The sequence below is a fragment of the Balaenoptera musculus genome, chromosome 19, assembly GCF_009873245.2.
Source record: "Balaenoptera musculus isolate JJ_BM4_2016_0621 chromosome 19, mBalMus1.pri.v3, whole genome shotgun sequence".
Lineage (NCBI taxonomy): Eukaryota > Metazoa > Chordata > Mammalia > Artiodactyla > Balaenopteridae > Balaenoptera > Balaenoptera musculus.
Genome location: NC_045803.1, coordinates 41,375,469 through 41,394,181, shown reverse-complemented (window position 1 = coordinate 41,394,181; position 18,713 = coordinate 41,375,469). Strand labels below are relative to the sequence as shown.

Sequence of the window (18,713 nt, the reverse complement as noted above, 5' to 3'; positions counted from 1 at the left end):
TCCGGCCCGGTCCCGCCCAGACTGCGAGCTAGTTGAGTAGACGCCGCGGCGCGGCCGGGACCCGCCCGGAGGCGCACTGAGCGAGCCACTGGCGGAGCCATGGCCGGCGAGGAAGACCGCGGGGACGGGGAGCCGGTATCAGTGGTGACCGTGCGGGTGCAGTACCTAGAGGACACCGACCCTTTCGCATGTGCCAACTTCCCGGAGCCGCGCCGGGCCCCCACCTGCAGCCTGGACGGGGCGCTGCCCCTGGGCGCGCAGATACCCGCGCTGCACCACCTGCTGGGGGCGCCGCTGAAGGTGAGGGGAGCCGGAGAAAGGTTGGGGGCGACCGAGGGTTCAGGGTCAGCGCCATGAAAGCCTTGGGGAGCCCCTCGAGGAGAGGCTGGAGCGGGTGCGCTCCTCGGGAAAGTTTTGGGCTGGGGACCCAAGGTACACGTTGCCCGGCTTGTGGGGAACGCCTCTCAAGTTGAGGGAAGCTGAAGAAGGGAGGATGGGAGCTTGTACTCTGCGGCACCCAGGCTGGCCCTCGAAATGAGGCCCACCTGGGGAGGCGCTCGGGGTCCGCTCGCTGCCAGTCTGCCTGGTTAACTGCTCTGGATAGGGTGGTGTGGGTGTTTGGGCGGTAGCGGACTTAGGAGACAGAGCTGGGGATAGACCAGCTTTCACCTGCCTCAGGTCAGGTGGGGGCGGGACCACGAGGAGGGCGGACCCGGGGCGGGCCACTGGAGGTGTCTGGAGGCTGGATTGGGTCCAGCCGGACAGAGTGTTGTCCCTGCCTGGTGAGGCCCGGCTGGGGAGTGCCGGTGGAGAAGAGTCTTCACGGGCTGAGGGGAGTTCCCGGGAAGCGGCCTGGCCCGGGACACCCCGAGCGCGGGAGGCTGCACTGGTGGAAGAGCCCTTTGAGTCACCGCCCCCACCGTCTCGTACAGCTGCCGCCGCCGGCCGTGAAGCTGGAAGGGAGGGAGCGGGCCGGGCTAATTTTAAACCGCCGGCCTGCCCTCGTTTGCCTGCACCCCAGAACCGACTCGTGCACAGTGCCGGGAGAGGCCCTTTTCCAGATGGCCCGCCCTACCTCCCCTCCTGCTCCCTGCGCTCAGCCCCCCGCAGGCAGCCTTTTCCGGCGCACTCGCAGGCACCCGGTTTCCGGGCCAGAACTCTGGGAGGCACACAATCACCTCCCGGGGTGCCTCGCCAGCCAGTCAGCACCAAGTGGTGAGGAAGAGAAGAGAGAGTTGGTGGAGGTGCCCTCCCCTGATCCCAGGCTTAGCTGGGCGCCGAGTTGCGCAAACTTGCCCCCCCCCCGGGCCTGGGGTCTCCCCTGGAATGTGCCCCAGGCGCCAGGCCCCCAGCTTACATTCCTAGCGCTGCGGGCCTGCCCCGCCTCAGAGCGCGGGCGGGAGAAGTGCTGAGACTATTGGCCTGGGGAGTGGCGCGTGTCTGAGCAGAGCCCAGGCTTCAAGGACAAGGATTGAAGATAGCAGCACATTGCCCTCTCCAGAGTTTTGATGCGACCCCTCCTTGTCCTGCCCTGTTCAAAGGGGCAAACTGAAGTGGACCTAAAAGAAGCACCTCTAGCCAGAGGCCACCTCCCATTCACAATGGGCTCTGGGGAGAGAGTGGTGCTGAACTGAGGCCAGGTTCCTGCCTCCAGGCTCCTGGAACTCCTAGAACTGAAATAAGCCTGGAGCACTACAGAGAACATAGTATTCCTTCCACCCCCGACTCGAGGACAGAACTTAGCCCTAACACCCCTCTTCCCAGTTAGGGGCAAGTTTGGGAGGTCAGCTACAGGAAAAAGGATCAAAATTACCCCTTGCCTCTCCCCCTCATTTAGGGACCCATCACCACCACCCCTTCAACCAGGTGCTCTGCCCTCTGTTCTCTGCTCCCTAGCTGAGAGCTACAATAATGCGTTAAGTATCCCCCAACTCGGTCCTTCCTGGTCTCCCCACTTTCAGAACTCCCACCTGGTGTGCCTGAGGACTGCCATATCCCCCACAGGCAGACTATGGGGGCCTGCACACTGGGTTGCCACTGTGCTTGGAGGCAGGACTCCCTGGGGCTGGCAGCTCTGCCAGGAATGGTCAGATGCACTGTGATGTGCTCATCCCAAATATAAACTGTGACCACAGCCCCAGAATAGAAGGCCAGAGGAAGAAGGGCTGAGAATAGGGCAGGGGCAGGGACATCAGAGAGCTGAGGGAGGGGGAGCAGGGCTCCTCCTAGTAGGAAATGTCAACAGCTGGTCCCTCCCCTAGTCCTATAAGTGGGTGGCCCAGGGGCACAGACGTGACTCAGGCCTGCTCCACAGCCCTCTAGAGGGGAGAGGTGGCCCAGAAACCCAGGCATCCCCATCCCAGGCTGTAGAGCAAAATAAGAGGGAGGGGTTCTGTGCTCACTGTTTCATCCTCTGCACAGTTATCCAGCAGGAGAACAGTTCACAGCCAAATGACCTCTGCCTCCCACTCTGGCCACTGACGCCCATCATCCCCCCATACCCTGCCCCTTCCCTGGGAATGTACAGAGGCCCAGCCCACTTTCCCTCTGTGGCTCCACCCACACACACCCCATTGGGCTGTGGCTTGCCTGTATAGTTCCCCTGGGGGCTTCCTTTTTAAATGTTTCAGAGCTCTCAGGTCTGAAAAGGCCTTGCTCATTTCCTCCCAGTCTAGGAGGAAGCTCCTGGCCACAGCCTCTGACTCATCTCCTGGCCCTGGGGGTGGGATAGGGGGTGTCCTGGCAGTGCCTTGGGTCATGTGTGGTGTCCCCAGGGAAACTCAGGAATATCTGTCTCCCCTCTGTGCCAGAGCCCAGGGACCTGCCCCTGCCCCAGGGGAGAACCTGGCCCTCTGGCCCTGCCTCATTTTTTTACCCAGAGCTGCCCAGTCCCACCCTCCCTGCTACCCTGTCCCACTCTCTGTGCTACCCTTTGCCCTTCTGGGCCTGCCTCACGAGCCCCTCCCTGATATCCAAAGGCCCTGCCACATCTGGGATAGCACAGACTCCTTTCTCCCTGGGCTCTGGGCAGAGGGACCTGGGTACTGCTCTGACCCTGATGCAAAGGCCAGATGAGCCCCCTATTCCTAGCAGCAGAGATAGCCCTAGAAATCTGTTCATTACCAGCAACTTTGTTTCCCCAACTGCTGCTAAACATTAGAGTGGAACAGGGGTGGTACTTGTTTCCTGACCTTGCCCATCCCTACTCCAGCCTCAGTTTATCCCTCAGGAGCAGTTGTGACAAAGGGGCTAAAGTGTGAACCTGACCTTCTGGGACAGGGACCAACTGGAGGGGTCCCAGAAGATTCTTAAGGGTAAGATGGGGTGCTCTGGTGATGAACTGAGCCCTTTCCTTTTTTGCTGTGGAGGTCTCTTTGGGAGCCTATAGAAGATTGTGATGTGGGCATGAGTCATGGTCTCCTCCCATCTTTCCCTGGGGCCAGCATGTCCAGTCTGTTCATTCTGGGTTGCAGCCTGGTAAGGGACCCGAACTTAGTCCTGGCAGAAGTACGCACTGTTACCCCAATGTGTATGATGTGCGTGTGTTCATTTGTGTTCCCTTGCTGGAACTAAGAGGACCAGTTTGGGGTATTTGCACAGTTCAGAAAGCTGAGGGGCGGTCTCCAGCCCTCACTCCACCTCCCCTGCAGGGTTCCCTGGAGCACTTCCAAAGTCCATTGGCCCAGGATCTAGGTCAGTTAGCCCTGGTTCCATTCAGCCTGGGGCACATTCACAGAATTTCTGAGCCTTGGTTTCCTCACCTGTAAAAGGATTATCAGGAGAATCAAAGGAACCAGGCAGCCCAGTGTGTGACACAGAGGAGGCATAACAAATGTGGGCTTCCCTCCTCAAGACCCATTCATGCCATCTCATTCAGGAAGCCAAGGTCCAGTTGGAGACCCAAGATAAAAGGGAAGGAGGGTCATCAGAACACAGGGTCTTACATTTTTAGGAAAGGAGAAGAAAAAGGTAGTTAACAAATTATTTCCTAAAACAAGAGTCCTTCAGCATGTAATTCTGCACTTTTCTCCAACTTCCTTGCCCCTGGCATTCTCACTCGATTATACTGTTATGAAAAATATTGGGTAGTAGGCACCATGGTGTCCTAAGCTTGTAAAACCATATGTAACAAGTTGGTTTGGGCTGCCAGAAAAGCCTAGCCCAAGGAATCAAGAGAAAAGTGGGCTGGGGCAAGATAGGGGTAGGAGATTAAGAGGTACAAGCTACTATATATAAAATAAATAAGCTACAAGGATATATCGTCCAGCACAAGGAATATAGCCAATATTTTATAACAATTTTAAATGGAGTATAACTTTTTTTTTTTCTTTTGGCCATGCTGCGCAGCTTGTGGGATCCTAGTTCCCTGACGACCAGGGATAGAACGGGCCCAGGCGGTGAAAGCGCAGAGTCCTAACCACTGGACCGCCAGGGAATTCCCAAGTATAATCTTTAAAAATTGTGGATCACTATGTTGTACGACTGAAACTTATACAATATTGTAAATCAACTATACCTCAATAAATATAAACAAATAAATAAATAGAGAAAAGTGGGCTGGAGGCTGAAGCGAGGGGCTGAGCCTGGGAAGAGTGAGGGAGAGACTCCACCCCAAGACAAACATCAGAGAAGTGTGGAAGACAAGAGCCAGGAGGGAGTCCAACATGTGGGCCTACACTGACCCTGTGCTGACCCCAAGCACTGTCCTCAGGGACTAGGGTTTGGGCTTACGCCAGCCTGGCCCAGCCCCCGGGTGTGAGAAACAAAGCCCAGAGGTTTGGCGCTCAGAAGGGTGACCCCAGGATGGATCTAGAGACTGTCATACAGAGTCAAGTAAGTCAGAAAGAGAAAAACAAATATCGTATATTAACGCATACATGTGGAACCTAGAAAAATGGTACAGATGAACCGGTTTGCAGGGCAGAAATAGAGACACAGATGTAGAGAACAAACGTATGGACACCAAGGGGGGAAAGTGGCAGGGGGTGGTGGTGATGGGATGCATTGGGAGATTGGGATTGACATATATACACTAATATGTATAAAATAGGTAACTAATATGAACCTGCTGTATAAAAAATAAATTAAAAATAAAAAATAAAAAAAGAAGGGTGACTCCAGGAAGGGGCCAGGGGTGTGAGGGACAAGCAATGCCCAGCTGGCAGGAAGTCTCCGCTCCTTGGAGCTTGCCTGACCCTGCTGCCCGCTCCATCTCCACCCAGGACAGACAGTTAAGGGTGGGGGGCATTGTCCCGGAGGCTTTGGGCTGGCTGTTACCTCTGGACCTCCTCCCCAGAAATGGGGCCCTGGCAGGATAAGACAGGTGAAGTGGCTAGGGAGCCACTGCTACCACCACAGAGGGAAAGGGGCTCATCTGAGGAGGCTGGGGGTGGTAGAGCATTCAGTCTTCAGGGCCCTGCCCCAAATGGAGGCAGGTATTCTGGAAGGCGAGGGCCATGCTCAGCTCACTTGGAATTAGAGCCTGCAAGTGTGCGTGCAGGAGGGGAAGAGAGCTTGCTGGACCTGAGCTTTCTGTGGGTGTGCTTCTCACCTGTGCGTGGCCAGTAGCACATATATACCCTGCCTGACTGTATTCTTGGGTGTGTAAGCCACTCCCAGGTGGAATCTGCTCACTCCTCCAGTGTCTACCTTTACAGCACCCCACCCCTCCCCTTTCTTAGCACCCGTGGCGGTTGTGCTTCTACATTTATTTGTGGCCTTTTTCTGAGTCAGACCTGCCTGCCTCCCCAGCGGGGTTGGAAGACAGGGAAGGCAGAAGCAGTATCTTGTTCCCTGCTATGTCCTCAGCACCTAAAACCAGCCTGGTTCGTGACTATTTGAATGAATGAGCTATTCTATATGTGTGTGATTTGGGGGGTCTCTGAGGGTGTTTGTAACTTTGGGGGAAATATGTTTCTCTAGGGTCCCAGAGTCCTCCAGTCCAAGGCAGAAGGAGATGTAGCTGTGCCTGGCTGGGGGTGGGGTGGGTTGGCTGCTGAGTCACCATGTGGGAAGAGGAATCAGGAGGAATGTGGGGCTGCCCTCAGCTGAGCTGGCCCCGGACAAAGGACCCCAGCTCTGGGGCCTTGCTGCCCTATCTCAGGGCCCATTCCCAGTAGGCCCTGGAGAGGATGACTCTGCTCCCAGGGAGGGGAGAGAGGCCAGGCCTGCCCAAGGGAGGGCAGGCAGCCAAGCAGGAAGTGGGACAGAAAACAGGCTGGAGTGTTTGTCCTATGTCCCACGTCCCACGCAGGAGCCTGGTGGGTGGGAAGGAGTGGGAGGTGTGGGTGTCACCAAAGGGCCTTACAGGCTGAACTCAGGCTCCCAGGCATGAGCAGGGGTACTAAGCAGAGGAGGGGTAGGGGCAGGAGCTGGACTCCCTTAACGCCAGGGGACCAAGGGCAGCTGGAAGTCCTTGGGCTGGGTCCAGAGCAGGGCAGGGCTGACAGAACATCAAGACAAATGTTGGGGTTGACTTTCCCAGTAAGATGGAGACCAGAAGACACTCTGCCTCTCCAGAGCTGGGCTTTCCCTGGGCCTCTCAAGAAGCACCACCACTCAAGTCAAGGGAACTTTGCTGAGCAGGGCACACTGGCACTGTGCTACATGGTGGAGGCATCAGGGAGTGGCACAGTGCTGCCCTCAGACTCTCCAGAGTCACCTCACTAGGCTTCTCTACAGGCACTTCTCAAGGGGCCAAGAGTCATCCTGGTGGTGGTGGTGGTGGTGGTGATGGTGGGGAGCCAGCTCAGGGGGGTGGGAGACATGGGCAGCAGACTCATGGGTGGAGCACCTGACTTCTTGTTACGGTGCAGGTTCCAGGGACCCACTGTAGGCTGACTGAGTCAGACCCTAAAACCTGGTGTTTAATAGGCCTCTTGGAGGTCTCTGAGGTCCAGCTAGGACCATGGTGACTGTAGCCCACTTGGGGCAGGGCAAAGACCCTCAGGCTTGGAGGGACTGGGAGCCTTTCTCCTCACTATCTTAACTCGGGGAGACACACGTCCCCCCTCTCAGCTGGGTTTGCGCCTCCCAGCATTCTTAACACTTTTCCCTGGGTGTTGAATGTTCACAGCTGTGAACTTCCTTGAAAGCAGGAACTTCCTCCTATTTTCTCTCCATTCCCCTTCCTCATTCATGTTCAGTAGCTCAACAACCATTTAGGGAGCACTTGCTGTGTGCTAAGTGCTGTGATAGGCTCTGCAGATATTGCATGGACAAGACAGACATGGTGCCTGAACCCAGAGAACACACAGTTAGTGGGGAAGGAGACTAGTGTCTAGGATGTGATAATGCTGTGTGTAAGGCCTAAGAGGAGGGTACACACAAGGGCTGGAGGGATTGCATGGCATTGGCCAGAGGAGTCCAGGAAGGCTTTCCAAAAAAGCATTATCTGGGAATTCCCTGGCGGTCCAGTGGTTAGGACTCCACGCTTTCACTGCCAAGGGCGCGGGTTCTATCCCTGGTCAGGGAACTAAGATCCCACAAGCCGCGTGGCGTGGCAAAAAAAAAAAAAAAAAAAAAAAGCAAAGCATTATCTAATCTGAAACCTAAAGAATGGGTAGGTATGAGCCAGGAGAAAGCTCTTTGAGCCACATGGGCTTTGCACATAGTAGGCCCATGAGAAATGACTGCTGAAGGAATGCATGGCTGCACCGCAGGCCCTTGTGTGCCTCTGCCAGCACCCTGAGTGGGAGGTAGGAGGTCATGGGGTCTCCATATGTACTCCTGCCACCTCTTCCCCAGCCCTGACAGCTGTTCCCTTTGCCCCCAGCTAGAGGACTGTGCCCTGCAAGTGTCTCCGTCTGGATACTACCTGGACCCTGAGCTGTCCCTAGAAGAGCAGCGGGAGATGCTGGAGGGCTTCTTTGAAGAGATCAGGTCAGAGCTGATGGGGCCAGGAACGCTAGGCTGGCTCCCACCCTTGCCCCCATGCTGGAGGGGCTGGCTCAGGTGTCAGCAGCCAAGACACTTGATCTCTAGCCAGGGCTGTGGGTCTCCTCCTACCACCCCAGGGAACTGTGCCAGGGGAATCCCAAGGCCTGGCCAGTGTTACCTGTTGCCTGGGTTGGGGGTGGGGGCTCTCCTACATACCTGAGATGCCTGTGTTCTTCAAACCCTCCTATCTGGACAACCCTTTGGCTTGGAGAAGCAGCTGGGGAGAAAGGAGCTGTGGCCAGGTTTTGGCTGCCTTGGTGTGGGTGGAGGGACCCCGAGGAACGGGCTGGGAGCTGCTGACTGGGCTACTTGATTCCAGCAAAGGGCGGAAGCCTACTCTGATCCTGCGGACCCAGCTCTCTCTGAGAGTCAATGCCATCTTAGGTGAGTGTGTGAGGATATCAGCGTACCCCCCCCAACCCCTGCCCCGGTTGTCTCAGTTTGTTTCAGGCCTGTGCTGGACAGCAGACAGAGCAGATGGGAGACGGGATGTGCGACTCCTCCCATTCCTATCCTGACCTCTTCTTCCAGGGCAGCTGCTAGACTGCGGTCGGGCTTGCCCAGAGTCAGGGAGTAGAGGAGGAGGTGGGGGTTCAAGAGTACTAGAAGATTCTTTGATGGGGGGTTGTGGTTGCGTCCCAGTAGAAGGGGGTGGGGGGCTTGTGGTGTGTCCCCTTGAGGTTTCCATGCCCACCTACGTCTTGCAGAAAAGTTGTATGGCTCCAGTGGCCCTGAGCTCCGCCGCTCCCTCTTCTCACTAAAGCAGATCTTCCAGGTGAGGCCCGGAGGTGGGCTGGGGGTGGGCATCCAGGCTGAGCCTCCCCCCACTAAACTCCCCCATGGTGCCCGCAGGAGGACAAGGACCTGGTGCCTGAATTCGTGCACTCAGAGGGGCTGAGTTGCCTAATCCATGTGGGCGCTGCTGCCGACCACAACTACCAGAGCTATATCCTCCGAGGTCAGCCTCACCCCCTCCCCCATGACCCCTGCCTTCAGTGACCGCTTACTGACCTCTTCTTGTCCCTGTGTCCCCAGCACTAGGCCAGCTGATGCTTTTTGTGGATGGGATGCTGGGGGTGGTGGCCCATAGTGAGACCGTGCAGTGGCTGTACACACTGTGTGCCAGCCTGGTAAGTGGCCCTCCACCCAGCCATGCACCCTTTTCCCACTGCCTCTCTCTGGGCCTCAGTTTCCTCTTCTGCAAAGTGGTCTGGAATGGAGGGGGTCTGTGGCCCCTCTAAGCCTCAAAGGCACTTCAGTACCTGGGCCTAGAGATGGCTCTTTCTGCCTAGACTCTCCTCTCTGGGTCCAGCCCCAGGAGCCCTTCCCACTCCCCACCAGGAGCCAGCACAGGTCTGGCCCAAGCCCCACTCATGTATGGTGACCCCTTCCCCCCCAGTCCCGCTTGGTGGTGAAGACAGCCCTGAAGCTGCTGCTGGTGTTTGTGGAATACTCTGAGAGCAACGCACCACTGTTCATCCGTGCAGTCAACTCTGTGGCCAGCACCACGGGTCAGAAACTGTCCCTCCCTCCTCCACTGCTCAGAGCCCTCTCTCCTACTTGTTCCCATATGACTGCTCCCTATCTGGGTGACAGGTGCTCTTCCATGGGCCAATTTGGTGTCCATCCTGGAGGAGAAGAATGGCGCTGACCCCGAGTTGCTGGTGTACACTGTCACCCTCATCAACAAGGTGGGATAGGGGGAGCAAAGGGGGAACCATGTGCCATTCTGGGCCCCTCAGGCTCTTGACTTCTGGTCTCCAACAGCTTTAGCCTTGCCGTCCTATCCCCACCCTCCAGACTCTGGCAGCGCTCCCGGATCAGGACTCCTTCTATGACGTGACGGATGCACTGGAGCAGCAGGGCATGGAGGCACTGGTCCAGCGCCACTTGGGCACCGCGGGCACTGACGTCGACCTGCGCGCCCAGCTTATGCTCTATGAGGTGGGCAGGGCGGGCTGGGCTGTCAGGGCCCGAAGGCAGGAGAGAGGAGGGGAGGGAGGGAGGCCGTTCTCCAGTGCCCCACCCCACCTACTTGGGCCTCAGTCGCTCCCATCTGGGCTCAACTCTCCTAGAGCGCCCTGCGGTTGGAGGATGGGGACATCGAAGAAGCCGTCGCAGGTGGGCGGCGCATCACCCGTCGAAAGCCTTCCTCAGAGGAGGGCAAGAGGATCCGCCGATCTCTAGAAGTGCGCTCCCCGGAGCCTGGGTAAGAACGAACTGCCTTGGCGGAGGCGGAGGGGTGGATCCGCCAGGAGGAGCCCTGCCTCCTGACGGGCCACACCTCCAGCTCCACAGGCCCCGCCTCACCAGTAGCCTCCACCTCCTCCTCCGCCAGCCCTGCCTTGCCGACCGGCCCCACCTCCAGCCCCGTGGGCCCCGCCCCACCTACAGGCCCCACCTCCAGCGCCGTGGGCCCTGTCTCTGGCCTCCATACCACCTTGAGCCTCTTTCCTACCATCTCCGTGATGCCCTCACCCGACAGCTCCTGCGAGAGGAGCATCTACAAGTAAGTAGGGAGATAGAGGCTGTCCCGGGAGTCTTTTCTACAACTGTCCCTCCACTCTGCGCCCCTCCACGGGCCCTCCGCCTCCTCTGCCCAAACTTCTCTGCCCAAACGCGTGCTTTCTTTCTCTTTCTTTCCAGACTTCACCAAACTGCTCCTGTTTGGTAAGTGACTGCTGGGGGGTGAGGTTCGGCTCTGACTGGACCTCCTCCTCCTGCGGCTTCTCTTCTTCTTTCTGGCATTCTGCGTGTTTTGTCAATGTCATCTGTCTCTCTACCCCCTTCTTTGTTTCTCTGTCACTGTCTCTGACTCTCCTGTTTTGCTCTGTCTTTGTCTTTTACTGCACCCTGTCCTGCGTCATGTCGGTCTCTCCCCTCCACTTCCAGTTTCCTCACATCATGCCTCCCCCACTCCCTCCTCTTCCCACTGTGGCTGGGAAGGAACCCCTGATATCACTGCCCAGCTCTGTGTGGGTGTGAGCAACTGGGCTTTGGGGTGGAGCACATACCACAATTACCATTTCTTCCTCTCATTCCCCCCTACCCAGGGCCCGTGAGAGCCCATCTGTCCCCCAGTTCCCTACTGGGCAGGCCAGGCTGGAGTAAGTACAGAGGCCAGCCTGCCAGGCCTGCCATGTGCTCAGGGCTTCGGCATTGCTTCCCCCAGCAGGGGCTCCACGTGCCTGATGCAGCCAGAGCTGGGGGACTCTCCCAGACGTGTGTGTCCTCGGTTACCCAAGGACTAAGCACTGGGGAACAGTTCACCGGGATCACAGAGGCCCCAGTGCTTTAACAGTGACACCTTAACAGCTTTGATCAGTGATGAGGATGTGGACTCCCAACCTGGAGCCGATTCTCCTGTGTCCTCAGCCCAGGATTAAGGCTGGGAGGGGATCTAGGGTGCTGTGTGGTACGGAGGTGGAGGAGCAACCTCCGTCTAAGGGAAGGACAGAGACTGAGTGCCAACAGAAGCTGGAGGGGCCAAAAAAGAGATGGGATCACCTTTATTACTTCAACATAAACTGAGTGCCTTTCGTTTACCAGGCCCTTTTCTGGGCATAGGCCATAGCTCTCAGAAGCTGCTAGACATGCCAAGGGAGGGACAGCCTGGTGTGCCCATTGGGACAGCTTTCCCCTCCCCCTGCTCTAAGGATCCTTGTCTAGAATCAGAACAGTGAACATGAACAGCAGCAAGGTTGCAAGTTAGATGTTAAGTAGAACTTTTCCCCGTATGTTGACCTGGGAATACTGGGTTGGTAGTGACCCTCCCCAGATGTGGAAGACTGAACAGGGGCTGGCCTTTGTGGGGGGGGCGGGGCAGGTCCTGGGTCTGCTCAGCGCATGGACTGTTCCCTGTGTGTCTGTGTGTGCCTGCAATTAGGGGCAGTGCCCAGGGGCCCAGCAAGGCATGTGCACCACCCTGGGCTGGGGTGTGTCAGACACCCTCACTGACAAGTCCCTCCCCCCAGAGCCCGGTTCCTGGAGAATGTAGCAGCAGCAGAAACAGAAAAGCAGGCTGCGCTGGCCCAGGGCCAGGCAGAGACATTGGCTGGAGCCATGCCCGATGATGTCGATGGACACCCAGGTGAGCAGGTGGGTGGGCAGAATCCACCCATGTTGCCCTGTTGCTCCACAGAGGACGTGACACTGACGGCTGTTTCCCTTTTTCTAGACACCCAAGAATTACGGGGCTCCCCAGAACCAGCCCCTGCTCCCGGAACACCCCAGAGCGCTGCCCCTCAAATCCTGCTCCGTACTCAGCACAGCCTCGAGCCAGAGCCCAAGGAGCCATTGGCCCCACCAAGCCCCAAGGCTGAGCCCGTCCGGGAGCTCCCTACCAGCGTACCCAGCCTCTGCATTGGGGACCTGGACTTCTCAGATCTGGGGGAGGATGAAGACCAGGACGTGCTGAACACGGAGTCTGTGGAGGCGGGGAAAGGGGTCCCCCCCCTGCCGCCCCCGCTCCCGGGAGGCCCCCCACCTCCTCCGCCCCCACCCCCCCCACCGATCAAAAGCCCCTTCCCACCACCACCCCCAGCTGCCGCTCTTCCCCCCTCAGCACCTGATGGCCTAGCCCTCCCCACCAAGAGGAAGACAGTAAAACTCTTCTGGCGGGAGCTAAAGCTGGCTGGGGTCCATGGAGGCTCTGGCAGCCGCTTTGGGCCCTGCCCCACCCTGTGGGCCTCACTAGAGCCTGTCTCGGTGGATACAGCCCGGCTAGAACACCTGTTCGAGTCCCGTGCCAAGGACGTGCTGCCTTCCAAGGTAAACGTGCCCTCGTCTGCAAGGTAACCCTAGGGGAGAGAGGAGGCAATCAGAGCTCAAGCGTCTGAACTGCTGGGGCTGCCACTCATTTCCCACATGGGGAAACCGAGGCAAAGAAAGGAATAGCGACTTGTCTGAGGTCCCTCAGTAAGAATTCAGCCCAACCCTAACTAGTGTCTAAGCCCATCCCAAGGCCTTACACATCCCAGATCCCTGGCTGTGGGGTAATCCCACCATTTAGCCATTCAGAGTGGGGCCTTGGTGTGCCCTCTTAGATTGTTGCCCCAGTTAGACCGTTTCCCAATCTTACACTGCCCTTCGCCCAATTTCAAAGAAAGCTGGTGAGGGCCGCCGCACAGTGACCACCGTGCTGGACCCCAAGCGCAGCAACGCCATCAACATCGGCCTAACCACGCTGCCACCTGTGCACGTCATTAAGGCTGCCCTGCTCAACTTTGATGAGTTTGCTGTCAGCAAGGATGGCATTGAGGTAGGGATACCCAGCTAATAAGGGTGCAGCAAGTCTGGCCCTCTCCTTTGGTCAGTGGTTATTTCCTGTCCCTCCAGTGGTGAGCATGGGCTTGGCATTTCCCCAGACTCTGGGGCTGCCCCAGATGACCTAGGGAGGAGTCAAGACCAATACGTGAGGCCTCAGGCCAGCACTGAGTGGCCTATGTGGGCCGTTGGGTGCATTCTCAGAAGCTACTGACCATGATGCCCACAGAGGAGGAGCGGCAGAAGATCGAGGAGGCCCAGCTGGCCAATCCTGACATACCCCTGGGCCCAGCCGAAAACTTCCTGATGACTCTCGCTTCCATCAGGGGCCTGGCTGCCCGCCTACAACTCTGGGCCTTCAAGCTGGATTATGACAGCATGGAGCGGGTACCTGGGTCATGGGATGGGACAGGCAGTGGGGACAGGTGAGCATGATGACCACGTAGTCTGAGTCCCTGGTCTCCCACACCAGGAAATTGCAGAGCCACTGTTTGACCTGAAAGTGGGCATGCAACAGCTGGTGCAAAATGCCACCTTCCACTGCATCCTGGCCACCCTGCTGGCTGTGGGCAACTTCCTCAACGGCTCCCAGGTGAGCTGAGAGCACATGAGGGCGGGGGCCAGGGCTCTGGAGCCAGCCAGGCTCAGGCTCAGGCTCAGGCTCAGACGGGGTCCTTTCAGAGCAGCGGCTTTGAGCTGAGCTACCTGGAGAAGGTGTCAGAGGTGAAAGACACGGTGCGCCGACAGTCACTGCTGCATCATCTCTGCTCCCTGGTGCTCCAGACCCGGCCTGATTCCTCTGACCTCTACTCAGAAATTCCTGCCCTGATCCGCTGTGCCAAGGTCAGCACCTGCCAGAGGCTTGACTAAGACTGGCCGTGGCATGAGGGAGCACTGCTTCTCCCCCTCTCCGAGTGGGCTGCTGGGCCAGGGCTTGCTTAGGCTACAGGCGTGCGCGTGGGCTGTGTCCTCTGCCAGAAACTCTTTCTTCTATTGGCATGGCTACACCTACTCTGTCTTTAGGTCTGTTTAGCTGCCACTTATCCCAAGAAACCTTCTCCGTTCTCCACTGCATCAAATGGACTTGTCTGTCTCTTGCATCAGACTGTGAGCTTTTGGAGGGCAGGGGCCAGATCTCGGCTGTGTCCTCAGGGCCCAGGCTAGTCAGCCCAGCACAGAGGCAGCTCAGGCGGTGTCTTTTCTGTGGGGGGACAGCATGTGTACTCCCTGCTTTTCCAGGTGGACTTTGAGCAGCTGACTGAGAACCTGGGGCAGCTGGAGCGCCGAAGCCGGGCAGCCGAAGAGAGCCTGCGGAGCTTGTCCAAGCACGAGCTGGCTCCAGCCCTGCGTGCCCGCCTCACCCACTTCCTGTCCCATTGTACCCGCCGTGTTGCCATGCTGAGGGTCGTGCACCGCCGTGTCTGCAACAGGTGGGGGCGTGGGCCAGAGAGAGGCAGGACCGCCACCACCATCCCTCAAACCCCAAGCAGGACTCACCACTCCTCCCCACCCCAACCTGGCTAGGTTCCACGCCTTCCTGCTGTACCTGGGGTACACAGCGCAGGCAGCCCGTGAGGCGCGCGTCATGCAGTTCTGCCACACGCTGCGGGAGTTCGCACTGGAGTATCGGACTTGCCGGGACCGGGTGCTGCAGCAGCAGCAGAAGCGGGCCACGTACCGCGAGCGCAACAAGACCCGGGGACGCATGATCACCGAGGTGGGTGTCCCTTCCGGGTCTCGACTGCCACCCCCATGGTTTTCTTCCTCTGCTCCCAACCCACCCCTTTCCTCTCTCCAGACAGAGAAGTTCTCAGGTGTGGCGGCTGGGGAAACCCCCAGCAACCCATCTATCCCAGTGGCTGTGAGCAGTGGGCCAGGAGAGGGTGATGCCGACAGTCACGCCAGCATGAAGAGTCTGCTGGCCAGCAAGCCCGAGGACACCACACATGGCCGCCGCAGCAGAGGTGGGACCTACAGCCGCTGGGGGCAGTGGGCTCTGGGGCCGCTTTGGCCTCACCTCCCTATCTATCTATCTGGCTCCCTCAGGCATGGTCCAGAGCAGCTCCCCAGTCATGCCCACAGCAGTGGGGCCCTGCACTGTACCCCCAGAAGAACCTCCAGGCTCCAGTTTACCCAGTGACACTTCAGATGAGATCATGGACCTGCTGGTGCAGTCAGTGACCAAGAGCAGTCCTCGTGCCTTAGCTGCTCGGGAACGCAAGCGTTCCCGTGGCAACCGCAAGTCTCGTGAGTATTCCCCACACACCCACTGCCCACCTTAACCCCATCAACCTCCTCCAACCCTGCTCTGTCCTTGCAGTGAGACGGACGTTGAAGAGCGGGCTCGGAGAGGACCTGGTACAGGCACTAGGACTGAGCAAGGGTCCTGGCCTGGAAGTGTGAAGGTGCTGCCTCCACGATACCTATCTATCTGGGCCCCAGTCTGCAGTGCAGGAGACTATGGTGAGGAGGGACCAGAGCACAATTCTGGGCCTCCTCTCAACTTGAGGGCCACTCTGTGCCCGTGGCCAGTGCCGTCAGCAGTATTAGCTGTGTGTGCCTGTGTGAGTGTGCGTGTGCATGTACATAATAAATAAACATAATAAAGTTTCCCTAGCCAATCCAAGAGCCTTTTTCTTCTTTCAAAGTACCCGCCACGCTGAGCCTGTAGCAGAAGGAAAATACCAAAGGACTGGCTGTTCCTGCCTTACCTCTCTTTATCACCCACACAGCCATTAGCCACATTGTAAGCCATTTATTCACCAGTCCTATACCTTAGACTGCCTTTGGCCCTTGGACTAGGCCCTCATTGCTCCTGGCATGGGGGCCATGCAGCCTGATAGAGCCACCCGGGGCCCAGAAACCTGTAGCCACAATGTCAGTGGCTATAACCGCTTCATCTGCCGCCGCTCCTGTCGGCGCTGCCGTTTCTCGTTGTGCTCTGGCGCTGGGGCGCCACTGTCTGCTGTGAACCAAGGGCCCAGTACATTGACCCACAGGAGGTAAAGGGCTCTGCCCGGCGCCTAGGAGAGAAAAGGGAGCTTGAAGCCAGGTGCAGGAAATGAAAGAAGAGAAGGGGTAGATGCCCCAGCTCCTCGTTGGGAGCCCCACCACCCACGTACCAGAAGCCAGAAGGACCAGATGTAGAGGGAGAAGCAGCTGAGCACCTGCACAATAGCTGTCAGCAGGATCACATCTTTAAGGTGCCTGTGGATAGAAGGGAGGCTGCAAGGGCCAAAAATAGTAGACGGGGAATTCCCTGGCGGTCCAGTGGTTAGGCCTCCGTGCTTTCACTGCTGAGGGCCCGGGTTCAATCCCTGGTCGGGGAACTAAGATCCCACAAGCCGCACAGAATGGCCAAAAAAAAAAAAATGTTTTTTTAAATAAAAAATAAGAACAAAAACAATAGATGGGCCCTAGTTCAACTCCCTTCCACCCTCTTCAAGTTGCAGGTAGCTGTGGGTCTTGGGCCCCAGCACCCCAGCCCTGGCACCGCTCACCTGGGCTGACAGCGGGGGACACTCACTCTGCCATGCCCTGCTCCATGTTGAGATCCATTCCACCATCCATCAGGGCCCCATCCTCAGAGAAGGCTGCCCTTGCCATCGAGCTCATAGAGTGGTAGCTGGCCCCATATACTGCCAGACTAAAGCCCAGGGCCATCTGCCGAACAAGAATGGGGGTATCAAAGGCCAGCCACTGACCCTATGTGCTTACCCACTTCCCAGGATGCGGGACACTTACCCAGGCCCAAAATGAAGCAGATGAGTAGAAGAAGACCAGGGTGACAAGACAGTAAATGGCCTGTAAGCAGACACAGGATCAGGCTGGGATCGAAAGCTTACTAGGGACTTCCCTGGTGGTGCAGTGGTTAGGAATCTGCCTGCCAATGCAGGGGACACTGGTTCGATCCCTGGTCCGGGAGGATCCCACATGCTGCGGAGCAACTAGGCCCATGCACAACTACTGAAGCCCACGAGCCTAGAGCCCGTGCTCCACAAGAGGAGCCACCGCAGTGAGAAGCCTGCACACCGCAACGAAGAGTAGCCCGCACTTGCCGCAACTAGAGAAAGCCCACGCACAGCAACAAGGACCCAATGCAGCCATAAATTAAAAAATAAATAATAAAATTTTAAAAATTTTTAATGAAAAAAAAATCTAAGAAGCTTACTAAACCATGGACCTCCCTCAACTCTGACCAAGATATTAGGCCAGGTGATGAAAGAAGACAAGTCGCTTCTTATACGGTTGGCGAAAGAGGTCTGCTTCCTGAATACCCAGACTCCCCTCCGTCACTTCAGCCCAGGAAAGAAGCCCCTGTGTATTTAGGATGGGAAGGGCTCTCCAGTCAATCTGAGACTCACACCCTCATTTTGTTTTTGGTTTTTTGTTTTGACTATTCAGCACTTTCTCTGTGCCAGGATCCTTTCTCATTTATTTTTAGTTGGAGTTTTCTTCTGGAGCTTTAGCTGTCATACACTGCCACCACTCCACCCCACCAAACAGAGCTGAGGGCTATGGAACCTTGGGTGGGCACAGAAGCAAGGAGGGAGGCACTTACATTGGCCCCCAGTATGATTCGCAGGTAGAACTTCAAGGTCTCTTTGTTCTCCTCAAATATCTGCTTCTTCCCTCTCGTGCCCACTTTGCCCTTGGGCTGCAGAGAGATGACGAGATGCTGTTAGAACCCCCATCAGCCAGGGTCTTCCTTATCCTCCCCACCATTCCGGTTAGCTACGGAGTTCCATCTGCACCTCAGCCGAGTCTCCGTGGTGCTCAAACCTAGCACAATCCTTGGGATGTCCACCCCTCCTCCAAACCATCCTGCTTAGGGCTGACAGCATCTTTGCAGCACACCCAGCAATGACCGCCTCCTCCTGGGAACAATCCAACACTAGGCTGGTATCTCCTGAATCCTCTGATAAGGTCCAGTTTGGGGCTGACAAACCCTTCACGGGGGATCCCTGAGTGGGCTTGAATGGCGCCCCTCTCCGGCCTCTGCTAGAGTAAACCAGATCTGGGCTAACGCCTACCCCGCCTCAAGCCCCTCAGATCTCCAGCTAGTCCTGATACTGTCTGGTACTGACGCCCACCCCTCTCCGGCACCAGCTCTGGTACGTTCCTGCGCCTCTCCACTCCCCACCTTAATCTAGTACGGTCCAGCCACCGGATGGCACCTCCCTCTGGCCGACCCACTGCCCTTGATGTCCTTCCTCTGTTTTCAGTCTCCCGGTCCCGAGAGTGCTTTGCCTTGCGGACCCCGCCCTACTCGCCCTCCTTACCGCCATGGTGCGACGCAAATACCCAGCCGGGGAAAGACGTGAGAGCGACCGAAACAGCACTCAGTAGGTACCACATCTGCTGCACAGGCACTTCCGGTGCAGACCCAAATCGTCAGCAACTGGGACGGAAGTGGGAGATCCACTTCCTTCCCAAGCTCCGCCCGCCAGAGTCGGTGGGACTTCACTTCCCAGAAAGCCTTGCGCGGGGGCGGAGGCGGCAGGGATGCG

The 18,713-nt window shown here is 57.5% G+C and overlaps 2 protein-coding genes across 7 annotated transcripts; one reads left to right on the top strand and one right to left on the bottom strand.

Moving 5' to 3' along the window:
- Positions 1–22: 22 nt before the first annotated feature.
- FHOD1 (formin homology 2 domain containing 1) lies at positions 23–15,824 on the top strand. 5 transcript variants are annotated; one of them, XM_036833559.1, is made up of 25 exons: positions 166–300; positions 3,230–3,314; positions 7,775–7,881; positions 8,258–8,322; positions 8,646–8,713; positions 8,791–8,896; positions 8,974–9,068; positions 9,338–9,449; positions 9,535–9,629; positions 9,739–9,882; positions 10,014–10,147; positions 10,229–10,447; positions 10,585–10,608; positions 10,992–11,045; positions 11,913–12,028; positions 12,116–12,708; positions 13,043–13,198; positions 13,408–13,590; positions 13,676–13,795; positions 13,885–14,046; positions 14,443–14,633; positions 14,728–14,920; positions 15,002–15,167; positions 15,250–15,450; positions 15,524–15,824. In XM_036833559.1, the coding sequence occupies exons 3-25, from the start codon at positions 7,853–7,855 to the stop codon at positions 15,604–15,606; spliced, it is 3,309 nt and encodes a 1,102-aa protein (XP_036689454.1). In that variant the 5' UTR covers positions 166–300; positions 3,230–3,314; positions 7,775–7,852; the 3' UTR covers positions 15,607–15,824. The 5 variants fall into 5 exon arrangements, with proteins under 5 accessions (XP_036689451.1, XP_036689450.1, XP_036689453.1 ...); XM_036833556.1 differs by lacking the exon at positions 3,230–3,314 and having other exon boundaries at positions 23–300; positions 10,277–10,447; XM_036833555.1 differs by lacking the exon at positions 3,230–3,314 and having other exon boundaries at positions 23–300.
- Positions 15,825–15,938: 114 nt separating this feature from the next.
- TMEM208 (transmembrane protein 208) lies at positions 15,939–18,622 on the bottom strand. 2 transcript variants are annotated; one of them, XM_036833565.1, is made up of 6 exons: positions 18,486–18,622; positions 17,765–17,860; positions 16,948–17,007; positions 16,730–16,866; positions 16,326–16,410; positions 15,939–16,226 (listed from the first exon to the last, which is right to left on the bottom strand). In XM_036833565.1, exons 1-6 carry the CDS (start codon positions 18,489–18,491, stop codon positions 16,089–16,091), a joined length of 522 nt encoding a protein of 173 aa, XP_036689460.1. In that variant the 5' UTR covers positions 18,492–18,622; the 3' UTR covers positions 15,939–16,088. The 2 variants fall into 2 exon arrangements, with proteins under 2 accessions (XP_036689460.1, XP_036689461.1); XM_036833566.1 differs by lacking the exon at positions 16,948–17,007 and having other exon boundaries at positions 16,089–16,226.
- Between the last annotated feature and the right edge of the window lie 91 nt (positions 18,623–18,713).

What these genes read in the sequence shown, in the direction of transcription:
- FHOD1 (XM_036833555.1), top strand. Translation starts at nt 100, where the DNA reads ATGGCCGGCGAGGAAGACCGCGGGGACGGGGAGCCGGTATCAGTGGTG. An exon ending in GGCTTCTTTGAAGAGATCAG is followed by an intron (nt 7,882 to 8,257) that starts GTCAGAGCTGAT and finishes ACTTGATTCCAG; the next exon opens with CAAAGGGCGGAAGCCTACTC. An exon ending in ACACACTGTGTGCCAGCCTG is followed by an intron (nt 9,069 to 9,337) that starts GTAAGTGGCCCT and finishes CTTCCCCCCCAG; the next exon opens with TCCCGCTTGGTGGTGAAGAC.
- TMEM208 (XM_036833565.1), bottom strand. An exon ending in GAATCATACTGGGGGCCAAT is followed by an intron (nt 17,008 to 17,764) that starts GTAAGTGCCTCC and finishes GTCTGCTTACAG; the next exon opens with GCCATTTACTGTCTTGTCAC. An exon ending in TCTGGTCCTTCTGGCTTCTG is followed by an intron (nt 16,227 to 16,325) that starts GTACGTGGGTGG and finishes TTTCTCTCCTAG; the next exon opens with GCGCCGGGCAGAGCCCTTTA.